The sequence below is a fragment of the Oryctolagus cuniculus genome, chromosome 8, assembly GCF_964237555.1.
Source record: "Oryctolagus cuniculus chromosome 8, mOryCun1.1, whole genome shotgun sequence".
Lineage (NCBI taxonomy): Eukaryota > Metazoa > Chordata > Mammalia > Lagomorpha > Leporidae > Oryctolagus > Oryctolagus cuniculus.
In genome coordinates this window covers 2,932,659-2,958,413 of record NC_091439.1, presented here as the reverse complement: position 1 = coordinate 2,958,413, position 25,755 = coordinate 2,932,659, and the positions used below count along the sequence as shown (strand labels likewise).

The window sequence follows — 25,755 nt, the reverse complement described above, 5'->3', positions numbered from 1 at the left end:
TACGCTACAGGATACAGCACACGCTGGATCATACAGCAAGCTTCAGTGAGTTTAAAGGACTTGAAGTTATGCAATGTATGTTCTCAGACCACAAGAAAATGAAATTAGAAATTGATAGCATATGGATATTCAGGGCCCTGAAACAGCCAAAACAATGTCAAAAAAAAAAAAAAAAAAAAGAATAGGGGTGGAGGGCATGCATTTCCTGATTTCAAACTTCCCACAAACCACAGCAATCAAGACACTGTGGCCTAGGCAAGAAGTCAGAGACAGAACCAATGGACCAAATTGAGGGTCCAGAAATAAACTTTCACATGTATGGTCAATTGATTTCTGAAGAGGGTACAGAAAGGACAATGTTTTAGAAATGATTTTTTTAAAATTTTTTGACAGGCAGAGCGGACAGTGAGAGAGAGAGACAGAGAGAAAGGTCTTCCTTTTCCGCTGGTTCACCCCCCAGTGGCTGCTGCAGCCGGCGCACTGTGGCTGGTGCACCGTGCCTATTCGAAGCCAGGAGCCAGGTGCTCTCCCCCCCGCCCCGGTCTCCCATGCGGGTGCAGGGCCCAAGGACCTGGGCATCCTCCACTGCACTCTCGGGCCAGAGCAGAGAGCAGGACAGGAAGAGGAGCGACCAGGACAGAATCCAGCGCCCCAACTGGGACTAGAACCTGGTGTGCTGGTGCCTTGGGCGGAAGATTAGCCTATTGAGCCACGGCACTGGCCGAAAAATGATTTTATTAATGGTGCTAACTCACTGAATATCCATGTGCAAACAATAAATTTGGACCCTGGCCTCACAACATATATAAAAATTAACTCAAATAGACCACAGACCTAATATAGGAGCCACAACTCTAAAACTCTTGGAATAAAACAGGACTCCATGACTTTGGAGTACTCAGTGGTTTCCTAGCCATGACACTAAAAGCACATGAAATAGAAAAAAAAAAATAGATAAATTGGACTTTGCAAAAATTAAGGCCTTTTGTGCTTTAAAAGATACCATCAAAACTAAAAGTCACAGAATTGGAGAAGATATTTGCAAATCACACATCTGACAAAGGATTTGTATCTAGAATATATGAAAAAATCCAATAAGAAAAGACAAATAACTCACAAGGGTAATGCAATGAAGAATATTTTTTCAAAGAAAAGAATGGCCAGTGAATACATGAAAAGATGTTGTGTATTAGTAGTTATCAAGTAAATGTAATGAAAACCACGAGATGCCATGTCTTCGTGTCTGGTTGGCTGGGATGTCTACCAGTAAAAGACAGACAATTACAAGTGTTGGTGGGGATGCACAGGGTCAGAGCTCTCAAACACTGCTGGGAAGAACGTAAAGTGGGATGGCTCGCTTTGGAAAACGGCAGTTCCCCAAATAATTACATACTGGGGTCCCAGATGACTCAGCAATCCCACTCCTAAATGAAAAACATGCCCACACGCTCTTGCGTACCTGGATCCGAACATTCACAGTAGCTTCATTCTAATAACCCCAAAGCAAAAGAAGCGCACATATCCACTGATAAACAGACAAATATAACATATCCACACTGTGGAATATACTTGTCACCGAAGAGGAGTGAAGTACTAACATATGGCTCCACAGAATGAACCCGAAAGCATGCTAAGCAAAACAAACTGTCACAAAAGACCACTCATTTGTACGATTCCATTCATATTAAATGTTCAGAATAAGCAGATCTACAGAGATCTTGCTTAGGGTTGAGGAGCTTGGGAGAAAATGGAGATAGATTAGCAATGAGTTTGAGATTTGTTTTTCATGTATGTTTAAAAATTTTGTTTTCTGGGGCTCTGTGAGATAAAGCCACAGCCTACAGAGCTGGCATCCCATATGGGCACTGGTTTAAATCCCAGCTGCTCCACTTCCAATCCAGCTCCCTGGGAAAGTCGTGGAGGATGGCCCAAGTGCTTGGGCCCTTGGGCCCACATGGGAGACCCAGAGGAAGCTCCCGGCTCCTGGCTTTAGCCTGACCCATTCCTGGCTGTTGCAGCCATTTGAGGAGTGAACCAGTAGATGGAAGATCTATCTGTGTCTCTGTCTCTCAGCTCTCTCTCTGTAACTCTGCCTTTCAAATAAATAAAATAAATCCTTTAAATTTTTTTTCTTTATTTGAAATAGAGACAGAGAGAGAGAGAGACAGAGAGACAGGGAAAGAGAGAGAGAGAGAGAGAGATTTCCATCTACTGGTTCACTCTCCAGACTCCTGCTCCTGCTAGGATGGGCTGGGCTAAAGCCAGGAGCCAGGAGCTTAATCTGGGCCTCTCCCATGGGTTGCAAGGACCCAAGAACCGGAAGCACCACCTGTTGCCTCCCAGGGTCTGCCTTAGGAGGAAGCTGGAACTGGGCGTAACGCTGGAACTCAAACTCAGGCACTCTGATAGGAGACAGACACCCCAAGCGGTGTCTTAACTACTTTGCTAATCATCCGCCCCCGGGGATTTGATTTAGAGGCCGTGACAATGTTGATCGATTGTGGTGGTTGTTACGCAATTCTGCAGAATCGTTGAATCTTACCCTTTAAATGGGTGAATTGTATGCTATGTTATGTTGTGATGTTGGGCAGCACCTCTGGCTTCCACCCACGAGAAACTGGGGGCCGCTGCCCCCTGCCCCCTCCTTCCAATCCTGACAACCAGATGTGTTTCTGGCCATTGCCAAATGTCACGTAGCTGTCAAAATTATTTACGGTGGAGAACTACAGATTTATATCTCGGTTTTTATGGGGTGAGTACCTATGGTATATGGGTAAATATTTACTCCTCAGCTCTCTTGTGTTGTTTGGTGATTTCCATGGAGCAAATATAAGGGAACTTCCAAAAGTTCATGGGAAAACGGAATTAAGATACGCTTATCTCAGTGCAGAAAATTTCTGAAAGCCATGGCTAGTTGTTTCACAATGTGAAAAGCCCTCGGTGGAAGCTTACTCCAGCTACACATGCTGTCAACCCGTTTGCAAAATTCCCCGATTTATCGGTCCACCCTCACCCACCGATGGAAACTGGCTGCAGAGCATCCTAGATAAGGGTTTACAGTGCTTGAGTGAACAGGATATTCCGTCTCAGGGTATCTGAGACTGCCCATGTCACGCTGTTATCTGGAGCCAGCCTCCTAGCAACCAGGAACGGGCCAAGAGCCCCAGCTTCTGTGGTCTCCGGCCCTTCCCTGTGGGCCTGGCCCCCTCGTCTCAGCCTTCTTCATCACGGCACCATGAGGGTTGCCTTCCTTGCAGCTTTGTATGCTGAAGCTGTCAGAGCTGCCGTGTGAGATGGAAAATCCTCCTTTGTGGAAGCAATACCAGGCTGACCTGGGCGCTGTATTTTCTCTTGGCCAGGCCAGCAGAGAAGATTAGGTTTCAGGGCCTCCAGAGAAAAGTCCTTAATTTAGGCTCAAGGTCCTGGCAGGTTTCTGTCCCTCTTACATTGCTGTTAAGTAATAAGTCAACTGGGTTGACCTCCTGTGGTGTGACATGGTCCAAAGAGCCTGGCAAGGGAAAGATGGATGCACAAGGCTCTGTTCAGGTGGCTGTGCTGGATTTGGGGGTCAACCCCATTCCTGGGCACTGAGAGCAGACGTGATGGTCAGTGTGCCCAGCCAGAGCGCAGAGCTAGTAGGCACAGTTCTGGAGATCTCTCTGGGGGCTGATACTCCTGGGTAGTGGATTGAGAACCAAGGTCAGGCCCAGGTAGGTTTTCAGTTCTGCCAATGACGCCTGTGAAGCCAGTTCGCATGGGACACATTGCACTATTGTCAGGTTATTTACATATCTTCAGTGAAAGGTATTGGAATTGGAACTGGACAACATGACATTTTTTGGTAATATGAACAGTGACCCAAAATTGAAACAATACAGAAAAAATGACAAAAAGTTTCTAGTAAAGTATCCAAGAAAGAGAAAAAAAAAGTCCCTGTGAAATTGTACCAGTCCCTACAGCACATCTAATGCACATAATCAAAGTGAACAACACTACCAGTGTAGACAGTAATATTTATGACAACAAGCACAGATCAGAACCTTCTAGGTTTGGTTCTGACTGCCAGCACTTGCTTCACGCATGAATAGGGCCACACTGCCAAGTTCACTTATACTTTTGTATGACGTCATTAAGACGTCAAAGAGTTCAATTTATCCTTTCAATCCTGGCTCTTTTATTTAAATATTTTGCCCCCCAAAAAATAGAAAATCAATTTTATGATAAATTAGATACCTGTGGTTACCGATTTCACCTTCCAGACTTTTGCTTCCTCATTCAATTGTTCATTCACAGAAGTATTTGAATACTTTCCCTGTTACCTACCTGTATATTTGGGGATAAGGATACAGAAACTATCATGAGATTGGAGACCCAGCTTTGAGGCTGTCAAAATTTCATGCAATAGACAATAATCAAGAAATAAAATGCTACTTTGAGATACAAGGAGGGAATCTGGGAAGTCCCACAGATAAAAGACACTTAAAAGTCCAGCAAGTCCTCAAAAATTTAAACACAGAATTAGTTATTTGGGGGCCGCCATTGGTGTAGCAGGTAAAGCTGCCATCTGCAATGCTGGCATCCCATTTGAGTGCTGGTTAGAGTCCTGGCTGCTCTACTTCTGATCCAGCTCCCTGCTAATGCACCTGTGAAAACAGTGGAAGATGGCCCAAGTGCTTGGGCCCCAGCATCCACAGGGAGACCTGAATGAAGCTCCTGGCTCTTGGCTTTGGCTTGGCCTAGTCCTGGCTGTTGTGGCCATCTGGGGAGTGAGCCAGTAGATGGAAGATCTCTTTCTCACTCTTTCATTAGAAGGCAGACAGCTTCATTTATTAAAATGTTAAACATTTGTACTTTTTGACAATAAATTTGAAGAATCTGTTTTTGCTCAATATCCTATGATTTATATGGTCAAAAGGATTGAATAACTACTGACAGATATATGATGAAATAGATGCTGAAGCAATCAGATAAGGACAACTTCCATGGGAATTAAAAGAAGAAAACGGACTCATTTATAATTATTTGTTAGACCCATCTCTAATTATTATTGGGTTAAAAATGAGTCACAGAACAGTGCTGACATTATTGTAGAATAAGTGGTATGTGTATGGATGAATACACACACGTGCATTTGGTGTGTGCCTAGACTTTTCGGGGAGCAAAGGGATCCAGTAGCTTGTGGCATAGGGCTTAGAGACTAGAAGTCTGAGTCCGAGAAAGACTTTCATTAGGTTGTGCACACTTTTGTATTGCTTGCAGCTTCATTTTTGATCAACAACATTGTATCTTTTTTTAATCCAAAGAGTTAATTAGAAGAGGGGGAGAGAGAGAGGGAGAGAGAGGGAGGGAGAGGGAGGGAGAGGGAGAGAGGGAAAGAGGGAGAGAGGGAGAGAGAGAGGGAAAGAGGGAGAGTGGGAGAGAGGGAGAGAGAGCCAGAAAAAAGTTTTGGTCAAATGGGCTTCCATTTTTTCTAAGCCGGATTTGGCCTCTACTGGCCAGATGACAGTAACATGTGTGTGTGTTGGGGGGGTGTCCATGGTTGCAGCTTCATGATTGATAAATGTTTAAATGAGGGATTGATTGATTTCTGTTTCACACTGGGTCATCTTTCACACCTATCAGTTAAGAGTCTCCTGGCTTCCCAGCACCATTAGATGCTGTGGAAGAATCCGAATTGTGGGAACAGCAGTGCCTTCTCATTGTGATCTAATTAAAGGAGAAGAAATAACAATACATGAGTGTAATAGTCAATTCTGTTTCCAGCCCGTTTTTTTGCTCTGTGACAGTGTCATTAGGAAGTCAGCAGGGGGCACCTCCTACCCATCCTCTGCTAAGCCGGCTAAGCTCTTTGTCCCACCCGGGGCTTTGATGTGGGGTCTGAAGATATCCTCAGTGCTCAAGCCACGCACCAGGTCTCCCAGAAAAGTCTCCCTTTATCTCCTACATGGGCTTACATTTTCAAGTTTTGTCTTGTGTTTTGGGAAAGGGGAAACCCCACCAATAAATGCACACAGGTTGCGAATCCAGCCAGTGGTTTATTTGTAGGACGTTCTTTTTGGTTCGTATGAGCTGGCTTCTACAGGGCCCTGCTCCCTGACCGCACGGCTCTATGCTCCCCTGTGAGAGCGTCCATCTGCTTTGCTTAGTCCTCTCCCTCGCCATGGAGGCTTCCGCCCTCATGCGTCATAGCAACGCAGGCACTGGTTTTTGGAAAACTTGCTTGTTTTATTATCTTTTATTCCTCTTCTCTACTTTCTTCTAATGATGCTATTAACTGATAATTCCTTTCCTTCCCTTTTGTTTTCTACTGTTTTTGGAAGGGAAAGAGTATGCTTAACTCAAGAAAGCTAAAAATTATTTTCATATATGTTTATCTATTTATTTGCAAGGCAGAGCTACAGACAGAGAGGGATCTTCCATCTGCTGGTTCACTTCCCCGAGGACCACAGTGGCCGGAGCTGTGCCGAGCTGAAGCCAGGAGCCAAGAGCTTCTTTCAGGCTTCCCATGCGGATGCAGGGGCCCGAGGACTTGGACCATCTTCCGCTGCTTTCCCAGGCCATAGCAGAGAGCTGAATCAGAGGAGGAGCAGCCTGGACATGAACCTGCTGTCCATAAGGGTGCCAGCGCCGCAGGCAGAGGCTTAGCCCACTACGCCACACAAAACTAGAAATTCTTAGAATGTTCTGGATCATTTAGCACCACACCTGCAGGGTTTGACCCATTTGTCCTCATACCCCATGCCTCCCCGTCTCCCAAGCAAATAAAGTAAGCACGAGCCCTTTCTGCAATCCTCGTGGGGAGAGGCTTCACAGGGGGTGGGCTAAATACAATATTTAGCTGGGCTTTTAATTTTTCCAGACCATAGCACCCAACGTTGCCAAAGGAACTCTCTTCTGTCTGTGTTGCGTCTCCCTGAAATACATTATTTGGAGTCTCTTTAACATCGCTTTGCTGAGGGATGGGTTAAAGGAGAGGTCCCTGACGCCAGCCACTCCAGCCTGAACCCCAGAGCCCAGGGGGCTGACCCAAGCCTCAGCCTCACCCTCACAACCCCTCACCAGCTCTGCTCAGAATCACCTATGTCCCCCCAGGCCTACGATTTACGGCTGGGATACGGGTGGGAAGAAGGGGAAAAACCCTCAAGGTCGTTTATAGGAAACATCTTGGCATGCTTTTTTAGTTATAAACCCGATGAATGTAAGGCTACATTCCATGTTCATAATTTGTACATTTAATGTGCATATTTGCCATTTTTTACATTAAATACATTCTCATGATAGAGACTTGATCCTCTGCAACACTGATGCTCTAGCATTTCATCATCTTTGAGGTTAGCAAGGAACCACGAGAAAAATCTGCACTGAAGTGTGCAGACCCGACCCCCATCTGCTTCCCATACTCTTCCAGTTTGCAATTACAGCAGCATTAAAGCCTGGCGTGTCAAATGCACTTGCCTTCTCTACCGGGATTGCCAAAAAAAATATGGTTTACAGTTCCTGTTGTTTAATCTTTTCTCAGTTTATCTGTATGATGGGAATATTATTCAACTTGAAGCTCTTTTGTCATGACTCAACGCAGCAAGGGGTAAAACGTGCAAGTATGTGCACATTAAAATAGCTAGAAAACAGATGGCTAAGTAGACACGAACGTATTTCGATACGTTTGTGGACAATAGAATTACACACACGCTTGTTTTGGTGCAAAGCAAATTGAAATTCATGCATAGTTTTCTCAAATACCTACTTCCCATGAATTTGTTGAAGACTTCTTGTAGGCATGGATTTCAAGGTTTTTGTTGGTGGTGGTTTGTGTGTGTGTGGCACCAAAATAAGCTTATATTTTAATTTTATTTCGCACAGACTTTGTGAGATCCCCAATAAATAACATTATCCTACAGTTGTCACTTCGGGTTGTTTCAATTGCTATCCCTTTCACACATGCCCAGAGCAGGCGCCCTCGGCAAGGGGACAGAGTGTTTTCAGTGTTGGGCTCATTAGAAGCTGGAGTGCTTTCAGTCTGTTACAAGGACAGTCTCCGTTTTGGAAACAGCTGGGCCTCCAGCTCCGCGTGGCCAGACAGCCTCGCCGGAGTTCGGACAAGGCCATTGGCTACCGCTCGCGGGCATGCAGTCCTGACCCAGAGTTCACGTGAGTCCCTGAGTGAGAAGCCAGGCACCTGCTCCCGGCGCAGCCAATCGGGAGACGGCGCTGCTGCCACACCCACCTGCCCACCGCGCCCCGGGCAGGCGGCCAGCCTGCCTGCCTTTCCGTGGGGAATCAGTTCTTCCTGGAAATCCCGGCAGCTGGAGCCCAGGCCCCCTCGCAGCTGGGTTCGCGATGGGCAACAGCAAAGAACGTGCTCTGGCTCTGGACTGCGTTTTGTTACCTGGTAACCTGGGGACTCCTTCCACACGCGGCGTCAGCACCCGGCTTCCCTGGAGCAGTGACATCAAACCTCGAGCAGCTTCGTGTGGCTGCCTCATCCAATGACGTTCACGCCTGAAAATAGTAGTTTGCGAGCAGTCTCCAAGCGAGCACTGTGTGGCTTCTGCAGCGGGCGCCCATCCAACGCGGCTTGGGTTCACCCTGTGCCCCTTCTCAATATCAGACTTCGGAAATGTTGCACTTGGTGCTTTTTGGACGACGGTCACATCGCAATTGTTCAGCTTGTCCGAGCTCAGATCTGCCACTTGGAACCCTCTGTGGGGGCTTTGTTCCTGGCACGCGGACAGATTCTCTGCATACTTTATGGGAGAAAGAGAATGTGTACAACCTGGGGCTTAATAATAGCTGCAGGACAAAGTGATGTTTTGTCTTGTGGCACTGAGTACATCAGCTTCGGATAGCACTCCTCTGTAAAACACAAACTGGGAGCTTTTTGAGTCGCATCCACTTTTATTTATTTTTTTATTAAAAACGTAAAACATGAGGCTAGTTTAAATGGATGGCCTTACATCCTTCTACCCTACAAACAATGTGTGTGTGTGTGTGTGTGTGTGTGCTCATGCCCAGGTGTGTGTGGTTATAGAAGGAAGAGCGGTAGCGCTGGCTTTGAGTTTCTGATTTTATCCACCAACTTCTCTGCCTGAAGGTAGAGTGTGGAGTTTGCTGTCCTTGGCACCTCCCCTAAATGCTTGCCATCGAAGAAGGGGTTTGAAAATACTCTTGAGCATTTTGTCAGAAAGGCACAGTAGCCGATGCAATGTGGTTTTTCTTCCTATTTTATGTGCATGTCTCAATACACTTATAAACAGCTTTAAACCCACTGAAAACGCACAATTCAAGGGATTTTGGTGTACTTAACATTTGTGCAAAAATCACCATCATTGACATTAGCCCCCACTACTCCCACCCCCAGTGCCTCCCGTATTCCCCCAGCCCAGGCAGCTGAGAACCTGTGTTCTGCCTCTACAGATTTGTTTTCTATACCCGCGGGTCATACCATGCGTGTCTTCTTCCACTTGTCATAACTCAAGGCAGTCTTAAGTTATCTGACCTAGACGCCCTGCCTCTGAAGATAAAGTATCATTCCTGCATTCCTTGAGGCTGGAATTGAGGATGATTGGCATGAGGCAAAAATTAGAAGCTGGTTGGAGTGAGTGGGCTTCTCCCCGCCCCCCCCCCCGGGCACCCAGGGGGTCCAGGGCCCAACTACCAGCTCCCCGAAAGCACAGCCTCGGGGCCCTGTGTTCCCGGGTCTCTTCAAGAACTTGGGGGCGGGGAAGGGCGGTCAAGGTTGACCAAGGCATCTATTAGCCTGATGGACGGAAGCTCCCTGGAGGTCTGCGCGGGAGTTCACAGCGACACTTCCCCTCCTTGGAAACCCGGTGACTATTGAGCGCTTCACCCAAGCTGCTGTAAACTGGGAGTCTGTCGCTTCCTGGGGACCCTGGGGAGCAGCCCCCTGCGGGCGGCCCAGGCGCCAGTGTTTCCCCCCTGCCCTTTCGCCCTCTTGCCCCCTTCTCGCTGGCAGAGCCCAGGCTGCTCAAATCTCTGAGAGTGCATGGAGGGCCCTCCCCCCAACCCCAACTTGTGATTTTAGAGCCAATAGGTGGTGAGGTTTATTTGCATATTCCCAGTCCCATCAGCAGCGAGTGGAGTGGAAGCAGTGTCAGACTGGATCCCTCCCCCTCCTCTTCCCCCCTCCTCCGAGGAAACCTGCCCCTTCCAGCTGCCCTCCCCTCCCCTCCCCTCCCCTCCCCTCCCCTCCCCTCCCCTCCCCTTTAAAGCGTGAACCGCCCGCGCGGACCGCGGCTGCAGCTCGCTCTCTTCCTCCTGCACTCCGCGTCCACCCGTGCGTTCGCGCGGCTCCTGCACAGGGAGGCGCCCTGACATGGAGAGCAAGACTCTGCTCCTGGTGGTCCTGGGCGCGTGGCTCCAGAGCCTGACCGCCTCCCGCGGAGGGGTGGCCGCCGCCGACCGTAAGTGCCGCGCCGCGCCGCGCAAACTTCGCTCCACCTGCCGGTGCGGCCGCTTCCACGCGTGCTGGCGCTGCCAGGGAAGAAGTTGGCAGCGGCTGTGGGGCGCGCACCAGGGACTTTGCCCAGCCCGAGAAGGGTCCCGGGACTGGGATCCTGGAGGCGCCAGCAAGGGAATCTGCCTGCGATCCGGTTCCCGCTTTTTTTTTTCTCCTCTCCCGGGTTCCCGCGCTGTCCTTTCCACTCCGTCTGCGCCCGCGTTCCCCGCGCACCGGCGCGGCTCCGGAGAGCCGCGGTGTGCGGGGCGGGTGGAGGCCGGCGGCGACCCATGGTCTTGCCGGCGGTGACCCGCAGAAGCCTCCCGGCTGCCGGCGCCCTGGAATGAAAGGCGCGCGGGCCAAGGTGACCCCGGCTCCGTCCCCCACCGGGGGAATCGCGGGCACAAGCGGTCGCGCAGGGTATCCGGGCTGTAGGCGGTGCAACCCTTCGCAGAGCTGTGGAACCCGGGAGGCGGGGGGCGTGCGGCTCAGAGTTCCTGGGACGCGCCCTGGAGGCAGGGTACGGCGTCCAAGCACCTGCGCTCCGCTTTTCTCAGGGCGCACGAATCCCAGCGAAGGGTCGGCCCTGCTGGGAACGTGGCCCCGCAGTCCACGGCCGATGACCTGTGACGGGTTGCCAGGTCTGCCTGCCCGCGGCCACCCTGTCCAGTCCCCGCGGTGCTGCTGCGAGGGGGGTCGCGCGGGGGCGCAACCGCGGTCACCGCCAGCCAGGGCATCGCCAGCTCGCTGGAGTTAGGGCGTCAGAGAATTTCTTTACTGCAGGAAAAAAAAATAATAGTAAGCGAGCGAGCGAATGAGCCCAGCCGGGGAGCTGCCCATGGTAGACGCAGCCTGGTAACTTGAACCTTGGCTCGTTTTGTGCACTCGGGCGTGCGAACGCAGGACACGGTGGGAAGCGGGTCACACCAGTAGGCGTGGTGGAGCCGGGCGCAGGGTGATGTGATCTGGAAGGGGCTTTTCCCGCCGCGGCTCAAGGTGGAGGCAGCCCAGGGCTTTGAGTGTAGAGAGGAGGCTTCTCTCATTGGAGAACACGGGAGAGTCAGTGTGCTGTGATGCGGTGTGTTCCGGGCCACAGCGGCCCCCCTGTGGGTAGCGGGAATCAACTCCGAATTTCCATTGCAGGTAGCGCAGGGACACACAGGGCTCTGGTCGCTTCAGGCTGCTGGCAGACGTGTGCCACCACTTTTTTTTTTTTTAGTAAGTTTTTTTTTTTAAGATTTCTTTATTAATTTCTTTGAAAGGCAGAGTTACAGAGAGGCAGAGGCAGAGGTATATAGAGAGAGGTCTTCCATCTGCTGGTTCACTCCCCAAATCACTTCAACGGCTGGAGCTGCGCTGATCTGAAGCCAGGAGCCTGGAGGTTCTTCTGGGTCTCCCACACAGGTTCAGGGGCCCAAGCACTTGACCATCTTCCACTGCCTTCCCAGGAGCATTAGCAGAGAGCTGGATTATAAGTGGAGCAGCTGAGACTCAAACCTGTGCCCATTTGGGATGCTGGCCCTGCAGCCGGCTCTTTACCCACCTACGCCACAGTGCCAGCCCCAGCCATCATCTTTTTTTGTTGTTGTTGTTGAGGTTTTGCTTGACTCCCTTGGAGGGTCACAGCATGGAATTACTGGGCTGGTCCGAGTCACACTTCTGGGTTTAGCATCCTCAGCTCAACAATGAGGGCGTTGGAGGCACTGATAGTTCTCTGGGGCCCCACTGATTCTGCCTCTTGTATGCAGCAGGCATTTAAGGGATGCATTGATTGAACTGGATTTTCACCAACATACGTCTTTTGGGCTGGAAGAACACTAAGAGGATTGTCCCTAAGTAGACTTGGAAAGGCTCTGTCTCACCCCTCGCACACTGGCTCTACCCACTGCACACCTCCCATTTCTCCCAGCCATTTTCTTTTTTTTTTTTTTTTTTTTTTTTTGACAGGCAGAGTGGACAGTGAGAGAGAGAGACAGAGAGAAAGGTCTTCCTTTGCCGTTGGTTCACCCTCCAATGGCCGCCGCGGCCGGCGCACTGCGGCCGGCACACCGCGCTGATCCGATGGCAGGAGCCAGGAGCCAGGTGCTTTTCCTGGTCTCCCATGGGGTGCAGGGCCCAAGCACCTGGGCCATCCTCCACTGCACTCCCTGGCCACAGCAGAGGGCTGGCCTGGAAGAGGGGCAACCGGGACAGAATCCGGCGCCCCGACCGGGACTAGAACCCGGTGTGCCGGCGCCGCTAGGCGGAGGATTAGCCTAGTGAGCCGCGGCGCCGGCTTCTCCCAGCCATTTTCTGCTCTTTCTCCTCCACACAAGGTCATCCAGGAAGGGAAGAATTCCAGGGCAGGCCCCACAGGCATCACCTCCTCTGGGCTCTGAGCTTCTGCACTCCTCATTTCTCAGAAGGCTTTGAGGACAAGAGGTACTGCCCTCAGGGCCTCTGTTCTGGGAGCCACCACAACCTTGCAGGGTTCTGTTCAGAAAACTGGAAGAGCTGTTCTGGAGCCCTGAGGTGGGGACTCAGGAGCTGCAGTCCTGTTTGGCCACCTTGAATTTCCAGGCTACAGGTCTGAGTCAGACACGATGGGTGATGGGAGCAAAGTAGCAGGTGCCACGGGGGCGGAGTTCTGCCAGGGAGTGATTGATTGATGGCTGTCTTGAAAGGTGGGAGTCAGGTACCAGGGAAGAGGTGCAATAGAAAATGTTCACTTTTAAGCAGTGTATTTTTAGCTCAACCTTCCGTTCTTGCCTTACAGTGGAGGAGAAAATTGGCCTATATGGTTTCCTGCCTCTATGGCAATTAGATTGTTCCAGATAGTGCCTGAACTATGCCGCATTGTTCCTGTGTGACCCTTCTCTGATCGCCACCTATTCCCCCGTGGTCACCACACAGGCTGCATTGCTTTAGAAGGGAGGGTGTTCCAGCCATCAGCATGATGGCTGCTGGGGACTTTGGGTCACAGAGGGTAAGGGAAGTTTGCAAGACGTGAATATCATTATTTTTCAGGTCTGGGTGGAGTTGCTATTTGAAGCCGCACATATGCATTTTCCAACTTTCATGGCAACAGCACAAACACCATCAGTATAACATTTCCAGATGGGTGGATTCCCAAAACATCATTTGTCATCACAGTGAACTTTTTGTCAACAGAATTTTTTTTTTTTTGAACCTGGGAGCAAACCTTTGTCACAAGTGGCTCTTGTCATAGTGCACTACAATGCTGCTTACTCAAGAGAATAAGAGTTCAGATTTATTACAGAGTTCACCTTGCTGTCTTGTGCTGTTTTAAGATAGCTGTTTATGTTGAGTGTGTGATCTGGGTACCCAACAAAAGATGTTCATACTAGTGAGGGAGATAAAATACCTACTTGGAAGGAAGGAGTGAATTATCCTCGGTGGTGAAATGTATGTATGCTTTTAAAGTTATGCAGGAAATGAACCTGTTAAACTTATACCAGCTTATTCTTCTCGCTGGTTCTTCCACCTACAGGCCCACTCCCCAAATGGCCATAACAGCTAGGCCTAGGACAGGCTGAAGCCAGGAGCCAGGAACTCCATCCTGGTCCCCATATGGACAACAGGGACCCATCCCTTGGGTCTTTCTCTACCCCCCCCTCCCCCCCCCCCCCCGCCAGAGCACTAGCAGGAAGCAGAACTGGAAGTAGAGCAGCCGGGACTTGAACTGGCGCTCTGACATGGGATGCCAACATGCCGTCCAGTCCACCGCACCACAGCTCCCGGCCTCAATGGAGCCATTTGCACATTTCCAAACTGATTGTCTAACTTCTTTTTCATTAGTGTGGAAGTGAGGCCCAGCGCTGGGGGAAAGTTAATGTAAACTTGAGGTGCCACGTATGGGATTTCTCTTCCCTTTTCTCTAAGAGTGTTGCTTCTCAGCCCAGTTTTGTTTCTGTGAGTTACGATCCACATAAAGAGAAAGCGCCTATCTTTGTGGACTCCCTTGGTTTTTCAGCTAGCCACATAGGCACATAGGAATAAAGATGATATAACCAGGGAATGTATTAACTCTCACGGACCCGGCACCCCCGTCTCCCCGAATGCACTGAATGTGTGCCTAATGGGGCCCAGTTGGCAGGGTGCTGCTGATTTGCTAAGGAGGGAGGCCCTGGGAGGGCATCAACTTCTTTCTCTCTTGCTGCCTCTCTCCCTGCCTTCTTTCTTTCCTCTACTCTAAGGCGGGCTTAATTTCTAGGGGAACTGTAGGTGTAAGACAGTGGATGGATATATGTAGAGGCATCATTTCCATGTATGGAATACAATAGTTCCCTTAGTAACAGTCACATCAGATCAGTTCACCTGCTTCCCAGTGCCAATTCCAGGGTATTTGGAGGGCAACTGAACACACTCCCCAACCCATCCTTGGGGTCCATCTCTCTGCTTGTCTCTATATGTCCAAGCCAGGTGCTTATGGGATGATGCAGATGTTGACCCATCCCTGAGGGTGGCAAACACAGGCAGTGTGAAAATCCCAACCAGAACACCATGAGAGAAACACGGGGTAAGCGCGGTGCAGACCGACATAGCACCAGAGCCATCACGGGGCATATGGTGGCAGTACGCCCCATCAACCTGAAAATGAAAAATCCTGTCCTTCGAAGGTGAAGCTGAAGTCTCCAGCCGCTCATGGGCTTGAGAACCTATGCACGTCCTATCACGTGTGGACCCGACAGAAACGCTGGCTGTGGAAATGGCAGCCTCCCCACGAGCCAAGCAGGACTGAAGTTGGACGCGAGATTACAGGCTGCGTAGGTTGTTCTTTTCCAGGAAACAGACAAAAGCCAGTCTTAGTCATTTCAAGGAACGTTCTCGGCCAGTTCAAAAGCGCTAGCAATACCAGTGTCCCCAAGTTGCGTAATTTTACGGAAAAATAGGCTGATATGAATGGCCTACTGTGGCGTTGGAAAAATCAGTGTGGCAAACAGGTGGGACGTGAGAGCCGCCCACCAGGGTGTCAGAAGCTCTCTGCTCTTAAAACGCTGGTAACTGAACATGTTACAGTAAGATTGTTAGCTGGGTCAGGGGGGCCGAGTGGTCGAGATCCCCACGCCGTGTGTCAGAGTGCCCGGGTTGAGCCCTTGGCTCTGCTCCTCATTCCAGCTTTCCGCCAAGGAAGACCCTAGGAGGCAATGGGCAATGGCTCAAGTGGTTGGGCCCCGTCGTGTCTGTGGGACACCTGAGTGCCCTTTTAGCTCCTGGCCTCAGCCTGGCCATGCTCCGGCCATGGCTGGCGCTCGGACAGTGAACAAAAAGATAGGAGCTCTCACTGTTTTTCTCACTCTGCTCTCTCTCCCTCTCCAATAAACATATAAAAATGAAAACTAATTAGATTGTGAGAGAATAAACAGCTTGTTGTTTGAGGTGGGTAGATGTGGGGGAGGGTGAAGTTAATTTAGTTTTACATTTTCTGAAGCACTTTCTAAAAGTTAAAGAACTTGTTGGGCAGGGAGAGAAGAGTCAGATAGAAAATGTGCAATTCTTTTCCACCAGCAGCAGGGTGTTTTCTGATTAGGAATGGAGAATGGGGCCTGCATTTTCTTTTTATTATTATTATTATTTTATTTGAAATGAAGAGTTCCAGAGAGAAAGACAAAGCGAGAGATGGCTACAACAGTCAGAGCTGGGGCGGACTGAAGCCAGAAGCCAGGAGAGTCTTCTGGGTCTCCCACATGGGTGCAGGGGCCTAAGCATTTGGGCCATTTTGCCACTGCTTTCCCAGGTGCATTAGCAGGGAGTCGGATTGCATGCGGAGCAGCCAGGACTCAAACCAGCACCCATATGGGATGCCGGTGTTGTGGGCAGCAGCTTAACCCACTCCACCACAGCACTGGCCCCAGGGGGACCTGTATTTCGAAAGGAGATGAGAGAGCATATTCTTGGTGGGTGGGTAGATTCCATGCAGTTTTCCTACATGCAAACAAAAGCAGCTTTAGAGTTTTAGAGGTTCAGCACAGACGCTAACTGAACAGTCTTAGAATATTTAGCAATAGCAACAAAACTCACTGTTTTCTAACAAATCCAAAGGCACATCAAAAACTTCAGGGGCTGACGCCGCGGCTCAATGGGCTAATCCTCCGCCTGCGGCGCAGGCACACCGGGTTCTAGTCCCGGTCGGGGCGCCAGATTCTGTCCCGGTTGCCCCTCTTCCAGGCCAGCTCTCTGCTGTGGCCAGGGAGTGCAGTGGAGGATGGCCCAAGTGCTTGGGCCCTGCACCCCATGGGAGACCAGGATAAGCACCTGGCTCCTGCCTTCGGATCAGCACGGTGCACCGGCCGCAGCGCGCCGGCCGCGGCGGCCATTGGAGGGTGAACCAACGGCAAAGGAAGACCTTTCTCTCTCTGTCTCTCTCTCTCACTGTCCACTCTGCCTGTCAAAACAAACAAACAAACAAACAAAAACAAAAACAAAAAAAAAAACAACACTTCAGGGAAAAGGGAATTAAATGTTTATTTTGGTGCAAAACATTTGGAAAGCCAAGCCTAAGTTTTTCATAATATGCATTGTCCATCAAATTTGAGGTACCTTGGAAGAACCATTAGGAAATTGTCACCTGCATTTTAGATAGTGGAGGGGTGTGTGTGTGTGTGTGTGTGATCAACTTGTTGCATATAATGAATCATATAGTCACACTATTGTGTAAGGAACTCCAGAAAATAGTTCTGAATAAGGAAAATATTGGCTGATTATTTCAAGCTTGTTTCAAATGCCCATGTCTTTAGTGACTGTATCGCTTTTATTTTGATTCTTGCCCTGACTTTTGCAAAGCTCATTTAAAATGATTGTCAGTTGAGCAAAAAAGAGTAACTTTGCATTAAGACATTAGAAGTTTTTCTAACAGTCTCATTTATTGATACCCTGACAGTTTTGAAAAGTAAAATCTAAACCCTACAAGAGATTATCATCTTGTAGGATGATAATCCTACAAGTAGGCAAGACTTTTTTGTTCTTTGTTTTACTTGATGAGGAATTAAATAACTTCCCCTAGTACCACTTCCCCTTGTGCTTTGTCTGTGGAAAGAGACTAATCTGACTATCACGTGGAACTGCATGTCAGGTGTCTCCTGTGCTAGTGCATGGATTGGCTATATGCACCCTATTAAGATTTATTAGCATTTAGAGGCCGGCATTGTGGCATAGCAGATAAAGATGCCACCTGCAGTGCCGGCATCCCATATGGGCACTGGTTCTAGTCCTGGCTGCTCCTCTTCAGATCCAGCTCTCTGCTGTGGCCTGGGAAAACGGTAGAAGATGGCCCAGGTCCTTGAGCCCCTGCACCCATGTGGGAGACCTGGAAGAAGCTTCAGGCTCCTGGCTTTGGATGGGTTCAGCTCTGGTCATTAGAGCCCTCTGGGGAGTGAACCAGCAGATGGAAGACCTCTCTCTCTTTCTTGCCCTCTCCCCTCCCCCCTTCCTTTTCTCTCTGTAACTCTGCCTTTCAAATAAATAAATACATATTTTTAAAAAAAATTTGGGGTTGGCATATCCTGCCATGAGAGTAAGAACAATTCCACACCAAAGCTGCCTCATGCTTCTAGCTATTTTTATTGTTGCCATTTTTAAAAATGAAGCTAATGATAAGGAAACCACCTCTCTCAAAGAAGCCCAGCAGTATGTTTGTGGGAAATACTCTTTTGATGTCACTAGGGATTTAAAGAAGGTGGAAAATGAAATTAAAATATAGTCTTTGGTGCAAAAAAAAACAAAACAAAACAAAAAAACGCCATTGACATCCATGCATACAATGGATCATTGAAACATTCACAGAAATGCAAATTCGGAAAAAAAAGTTTATGGATTTCAAAAATATTTTGCACTAGAGTAAACTTGCCTTTTAGTTCTGTCTCCCCCACTCTGAGATGCCCCAATACATGAACAGCCACCTGGCACGAGGGTTCTCTCTACAGGAGAATGAGCTTAGTGCAGCCAGAGACCTGGGTTCTGCGCCTCACTGCTGTTCCCCGTGGAAGCAGCAGAGCCTCGCCCAAGCCACTCAGGCTCAGATCTGGAAGAGAAGTGGGACCCACGGAGCGCGCCCCACATAGCGTGCCCCACATAGCATGCCCCACATAGCCGTTCGTTTACTGGGAGTTGTTCCTGTCCGTGCTGGGGCTCATTAGAGCAGGCTGCACACGCCCCAGAAGCCTGATTGCTAAACCCGCAGTTAAGATCACCTTGAGTGAGGAGACGCTCACTGCTGCAGGTGCACCCTTGTAATCCTCATTTCTTTCTCTTCCCAACACCTGAGGAACAAACCAGCAAGCAAGCTAAAAATAGCATCGGCAAGGGTTGTTTGAGAACCTAAAGCATCTAAAACATCGCGCTCCAGCAGGGAAAGCAGACAACCCTCCAGCTAACATCTTGTCTCCCCCCCCCCCCCTTTTTTTTTCCTTTTCCCGGAGAAGGAAATGACTTCCTCGACATCGAAACTAAATTTGCCCTGCGGACTCCGGAGGACACAGCTGATGACACCTGCCACCTGGTTCCCGGGGTGGTGGAGTCTGTGGCCAACTGCCACTTCAACCACAGCAGCAAGACCTTCGTGGTGATCCACGGCTGGACGGTGAGAGGGGCTGCGGCTCACTGGGGCTCTGCCTCGGGTCTTGGTGACCAGAACTGCTTGCTCACGAATGGCTTTGCTGCTTTAAACTTGAAGGAAGGCAACGTGCCTTTGGGCGGAACCTGCTGTCTAAGGTTGCTGAGTATTTCCTGTGGATACTGCCCGCCAAGTCCCTTCTCTGTCAGACAAAGAGATTGGACTCCACTTTCAACATTTCCCACTTGCAAACGCCAGGGAGCTTTTTTAGAGGTGCAAGAGGGCTCACTCTTGCCAGATGGGTCAGAAGAGCTGAAACATGGTGGTGAACTCGAGCTTTTAAAAAGTGTTAATAAAATGGTCCTCTCTGAGTGTGCTGATAGCCACCCTCTCGGAGCCCTAGGGGGCAGAAGGATTTGCGTACAATGAGCTGTTTAGGAGGTATTGCTCTTCCATGATGCCAGAGTTTGTGACCATTGGGAGAGACCCTGCGTTCTGGTGAGCAGAATTAGCTCACAGGGATGGGCATCCCAGCCCCATTCCTTCTCCTGGGCGGCTTAAAGGCTTCTGCTGTGGACAGTTGAGGACAATTCCTGTCATTTTTGTGAAGACAAAGGCAAGCGCTGACAATTCACCTGTTGGCTATTTGAAATAAATGCATCCGTTTTCCCAAGTTAACCTAGCAAACTCAGGCCTTGTGATAAAAGTTCAAATTCTTAGTCTAAATCATTCTATAAGAGACTTAAACAGAAAAACAAAAAGGAATCTTTAGTGTTTTCAGAGGCATTTTGAATGCACACAAAACTCGGCTTTTAATACTCCCTCCATCCCAAAAAAACTTTAAGCTTAATAAACACATTTGTACAACCAGAATCAACTGATTATAGCAGGCACCCCCTGCCTTTCTCCCCCCGCCCCCCACGCTGGCCTGGCCTGAGGTTCTGAGGCCTGGGCCATGGGCCTGTGGCTCAGTTTTGTGTCTGGGAATCAACAATTTTTAAATCAGCACAGATTGAGTGAGCCTCAGATGAAAAATGTAGAAATTAAGACCTCTCCTGAGTTGAAGAGGGTGGTGCTTGGCTTCTCCAACCCCTTTGTTTGGGGTTCCTAACATCCGTACTTGGTGTTGAATCAGAGATGGACGGAGCAGCTAGATGAGTTGCTAACGCCATCAATCCGGGTATCAGTCACCGTGAGTGGAAGCTGGGAGACTGGCCCCCAGAGCCCGCCTGACCGGGGAACTCTGAAAGCATAGAAAGCTTACAAGTGGGGCCTCAGGCTGACAGGACCCCCCTGCCTTATTGCGGTGTGGAGCTGGGATGCAAACACACAGGTGAAGGGAAGTGAGAAGCCCCCTGCCCACTGCTCAGCACGTGGTCGGTGTCGGTGTCGATGCGGCCATCGCTTGGATTTCAATCGCCGCAAGCCCAGCCTTTTCACTGTGGAGTAGGAGGAGCACTGGATGTTGCATTCTTGAAGCCATGAGGTCATCTGCCCTTGGTCTTCAAGGCAACTGCAAACGGGAGCTGGTGTCCCAACCTGGGGAGGGAGGAAAGAGTGGGCCAGGGCCACTCCTTCTGGGTTTTGCGCTTGCTGAGTTCCCTGCGAAACCACTTTGCTTCCAGACCTGCAGCTGCCTCCCTGAGATGCGTTCAAAGGAGCTTGCATCACCCCTGTGCTTCGTCGTCTTTGGTTTTCCTCCTGGTGCCTATTTACTTTCATCTACTTGAAAGACAGAGCGAGAGCGCACGCTTGAGAGAGAGAGCAATCTTCCGTCTACTGTTTCACTCCCTAAATGCCAGCTGCAGCTGGGGCTGGGCCAGGCTGAAGCCAGGAGCCTGAAATCAATCCAGGTCTCCCACGTGGGTGGCAGGAACCCAAGTACTTGAGCCATCACCTGCTGCTTTCCAGGGTGCGGTTAGCAGGAACCTGGACTGGAAGCAGAGGAGCTGGAACTTGAACTGGCCCTCCAGTGTGGAATTCGGGTGTGCCAAAGGGATGGCTTAACCTGCTCATCACAAAGCCTGCCCATGCTTGGAACAGCTGTCCGCCAGCATTTTATCTCTGCAAGTAGGCTGGGAACCGGAATGATCACACGCAGAAATGTAGGAGGTTGGACTAGAACTTCAAGATCTTCTGAACCCAACCCGTTTTGTTTTATAGGTGGCCTGGGCAGGTTACAGCAGAGCCTACGTTTATAGAAATCATTGGTGGGGGCCTTGGATGGAAACCTAGATCACCTCGGTCTTGGATTTGCTTTTTTTCTGCCACAGAGCAAAGCAATGAGATACAAAAGTGTGCAATTTGCTCTGTGATGGGAGTGGAACTGAGCTCTGCTTTCATAGGTTTAGTCTGCTAAGCAAACAGCAAGAGCCTGCGTCTGACAGATCCACCGTAGGAGATCCAGTGTCAAAGGAAGCCCCTTGGAATGGGAATCCCACCCATATGTTTCTATTGAATTTCATGAAATGCAGTCCAGCTTCTATACTTCTCCCCTTCAAAGGTGCCTGCCTAGAAACATGGATTCAGAATCTTCTCCTTGATTTAATACATAACTGAGTGACCCCGCTGTGACTGCAGTATGACTTCCTCTTGTATCATTCACTTCAAATCCAGCTCCCTGCTAATGATCTGGGAAAGCGGCAGAAGATGGCCCCAAGTGCTTGGGCCCCTGCTACCTACATGGGAGACCCAGATGAAGCTCCTGGCTGTTGGCTTTGGCCCAGCTCAGCCCATTGCAGCCATGTGGGGAGTGAGCCAGTGGATGGAAGAGCTCTCTCTCTGTCTCTGTCTCCTTTTCTGTAGTCTGCCTTTCAAATAAATAAATAAATCTTTAACAATAAAGCAAAATGAAATCTGCCATTCCTGAACCCAACACACCCCTTTTGTGGCACATGCATATCTATCTCAAACGGGCAGGCACAAGTCTGAAAACAAATTATCATTTGGGGCTGGCTTTTTCTTTCTGAGCAATGGGCTTCCTTGCAGGTGTGTTTTCTCCGTTTAATGTAGGTGTATCGGGCTGAGGGGTGTGTGCTGTGTTGCCGGTGGGTGTTTTAAGAAAGTTTGTCCCACCCTCTTCAGGTGACGGGCATGTATGAGAGTTGGGTGCCGAAACTTGTGGCCGCCCTGTACAAGAGAGAACCAGACTCCAACGTCATTGTGGTGGACTGGCTGTTACGGGCCCAGCAGCACTACCCAGTGTCTGCAGGCTACACCAAGCTGGTGGGAAAGGATGTGGCCAGGTTTATCAACTGGATGGAGGTAAGAGTGGGAGACAGGGTGGGCTGTGTCCAGAGGTTTTGCTAGGGTGAGATACGAGGCTGGCCACGACCCTTTGCACTTAGCTGTAGGCCCTGGAGTAAATTCCCATCTTCACTGGGAGCACAGCCTTGTGTGTAAGCCTGAAGCAGCATTTGGAGAAGAATGAAAAGATTCCAAAGCCAGCAAATTGTCCTGCCCTGCCCTGTCCTTTGCTATTTTGTGCAGTGAATAGATCTGCTGAGACCAAGAACTAAGTGGGCAGAACAGAGAAAGAGCTTGTTACTTCAAAACAGAGGGAAGGAGGCACGCTGGGCCAAGTCCTTTCCGCCAGTTGGCCGGCACGTGGAGACTGTAGCCTGGCTTTGACTCCTGTTGGAGCAGCAACTGTTTTGACAACAATATTAGTAGTATTTATTCCTTAGGGTGGATTAAAGACTCAGATTCTTGCTGGTGCTGGGGGATGATGGGATTGAGCTGGAAGGACCATAGCCTGTTAATTAAGGAGGCTGTGCTGGGGGGTGAGGGGGGTGAGGCCTGAAACAGTGCATGGAAAATGAACTCTGAAGGGAAGTTGGTTGGGGAACAGAAAGTTTTTGAAATCCATGCATACAAGGGGCTTTTTAAAAGCTCATGGAAATGTGTACTATGAAGAAATGATGTGTGGATTTCAAAAATTGTTTGCACAAAAAAAAGTTATTCTCTAATTCTATTTTTTCCCCATAGACTGAGTAGTGTCTCTGACCTCCTTCCATTGTAAGTTATTCTTGGCTAACATTGGAGAGTCAAGTGGTGCAGTGTGTTTAGAAGAGTGAGTTGGGGGTTAAGTTCATGATCTTTGTACACGTCTACAGGGGTGTGTATGCACACACACACATACTCTACACAGACCTGCATATGCACACACACACACACATATTGTAAAGAAAATAATTTCCAACATATGAAAACACTTTCTGAGTTAAATTTAATGTTAAAGAAGAGAACATCCCAGCACTAGAAATACAGATCTCTCTTTCACTTGTAATAGAAAATTAAAATAAGTGAAATTGTGTTTCAGCGTTGCCTATATTTTGAGAATAGTGTCTATATGCATTGTCTATCTTTAGCTTTTAATCTTTGTTGAGGAATAACAACACTTCCTTTTTCCCCCTCTTCTCTTCCAAAGGAGGAATTTAACTACCCCCTGGACAATGTCCACCTCCTGGGCTATAGCCTGGGGGCTCACGCTGCTGGCATTGCTGGAAGTCTGACCAACAGGAAAGTCAACAGAATCACGGGTAAGAAAGCAGTGTCCCTTGTTTCCACCAGAGTTGAGAGGGCCGTCATCTGGAAAGGGAATCAGAGCCGTGTGTGCTAACTAGCCCCTGTGTCCCTGTGTAGGGACTCTGTCCGGCTCTCTCTTATCTGACAGTAGAACCCAGGCGCAAGATAAAACATGGAGGCTTATTATCTACTGTCGGTAGGCCAGGAAGAGCAGGAGGAGGTAGAGACCGCCCACTGACTGTGCTGAGGAGCCACTATCTCTCCTGCCCCTGCTCGGGGCTTTGGGGTACACGGCGCGTGCATAGCTATTCGTCTCACAAGGGTCCTGGGAAGAGAGAGCCAGGACCAAGTCCAGGGCCCATAGGGAGAGAAGGCAGTCATCCAGCAAGTGGTAATCGATGGGCTGGCAGAGAGAGAGAGAGAGAGAGAGAGAGAGAAAGGGAGAGAGAGAGAGGGAGAGAGGGAGAGAGGGAGGTAAAGGGAGGAAGGGGGGGGACCCATCCCCGTTGATAGGGCTGCTCACCACATTCAGAACTCATTGACAAAAGGAAATCAAGGCATCCCCAGGGAAATCACGTCACATGGCTAGGTGAAGGGACCCACAGTCCGTTCTAGAAGGAGCCAAGACAACTTCTATGACTCCTGTGGTGGCTGAAAGATCCGATGACTCCAGACGAGGGGCTGAGAGAAGGACCTCAGAGGCTGCCAGTGCGTTCCAATGAGGAACCATGGCAAGTGAATGCGACAGGGGCAGAGGTGCGGTCTAGTGGGCCTGTAAAACTCTCCCCCTCTGTCCCTGTCAAGGCCTGGACCCAGCGGGACCCAACTTCGAATACGCAGAAGCTCCGAGTCGCCTTTCCCCGGACGACGCAGATTTTGTCGATGTCCTGCACACATTCACCAGAGGGTCTCCCGGTCGGAGCATTGGGATCCAGCAGCCCGTGGGCCACGTTGACATTTATCCCAACGGGGGCACTTTTCAACCCGGGTGTAACATCGGGGAAGCCATCCGCGTGATCGCCGAGCGAGGCCTTGGAGGTAAAACAGGATTTGGAAGTCGACGGCCTGGGAGGGGGGTTGTTCTCAATCTCATTGATCCGGGGTCCTATCTCATCCTCCCAAAGTGTTTCTGTTTGGCCTTGTTCTGTTTCTGCCTTGGATTGCCGGGAATATGTTTCGGAAGCATTCTTCCTTGTTGGGCACAGTCACCTTAGAAGCAGACAACCCTTGGGTCTTTTATGGATTACACTGTAGGCTACGTTGAGTACTGAACTGGAAGGCACGAGGAAATATAAAGGAGAGATTTAGGTTGGAAAAATCCCACTGACCCTGAAAATAGCAGCAGGAGATGTTGTCCGGCCACAGGACCAGTTTTAAATGCAGTTGCAAAGCAATGGGGGTGATTTTGATTTTGAACCTTTCTGACTTACTGAAAGTCAGAGAGAGATTAAGTCTATGTTTTTGGTTTTTTTTTTTTTTTTTGGGGGGGGGAGGTTGGTCTTTTTAAGAGACAGGAAAATCAGACACCAATCACAACTTCCCTGTGATAAAATCTTCCATAGCTTTAGAATCAAAAAATAAGTTAACATGGGTTTTACAGTAAAATATTGATAATCATATTTATAATTTTAGCTTTCATAGCATGTTCATGCGTGCTCAATTCATAATTTATTTTGGGGTGTACTCTGCATCCCTCTTGGACACTGGGACTTTCCCATGTCCGCTCAGCGCTTTTGTGCACACCTTCTAGAACCTACAGTAAAATGTTACTATTTCCAATGGGCATAAAAGCTTATGGTAATAAATCTGTCCGATGCATTGTTCTTCGTTTCTATGGTTCATTTGATACAAAAAGCATTTGTACAGGCACAGCCCTCCATTGTACACAATAGCCGTGATAAGATGCTAGTCCCTTAACAATAACACCCTCTGTGATACGGTTTCTCAAGAAACACCTAGAAGTCTTGCAAACTTTCAGTATAAAAGGAGGTGATAAAGTAGGGAAATCAACATTTACTTGGGAAGTCCCTTACTATGGCCTCATAAACATACTCATAAATGGAAAAAAAAAAAGCAGAGAAATCCTTGTGAAATTGCAAGGTTGATAATCGTAGAGGTAAGAACAGCTCCTAAAATAAGGTCTACATAGATGCATAGGACAAGGTCTCTGGGCCACTGTATTCTCACACCATATGCACCTGTCTTAGACGCATGGAGGAGT

At 49.2% G+C, this 25,755-nt stretch overlaps 1 protein-coding gene across 1 annotated transcript in view; it reads left to right on the top strand.

Annotated features, from left to right (window-relative positions):
* The first annotated feature begins 9,940 nt into the window (after positions 1-9,940).
* The window catches only part of LPL (lipoprotein lipase), a 28,248-nt gene continuing 12,433 nt past the window's right edge, over positions 9,941-25,755 (top strand). The window contains 5 exon segments of the mRNA NM_001177330.1: positions 9,941-10,421; positions 18,877-19,034; positions 22,092-22,271; positions 23,437-23,548; positions 24,339-24,572. Of these exon segments, the coding sequence (NP_001170801.1) occupies positions 10,334-10,421; positions 18,877-19,034; positions 22,092-22,271; positions 23,437-23,548; positions 24,339-24,572 (772 nt within the window). The 5' untranslated portion in view covers positions 9,941-10,333.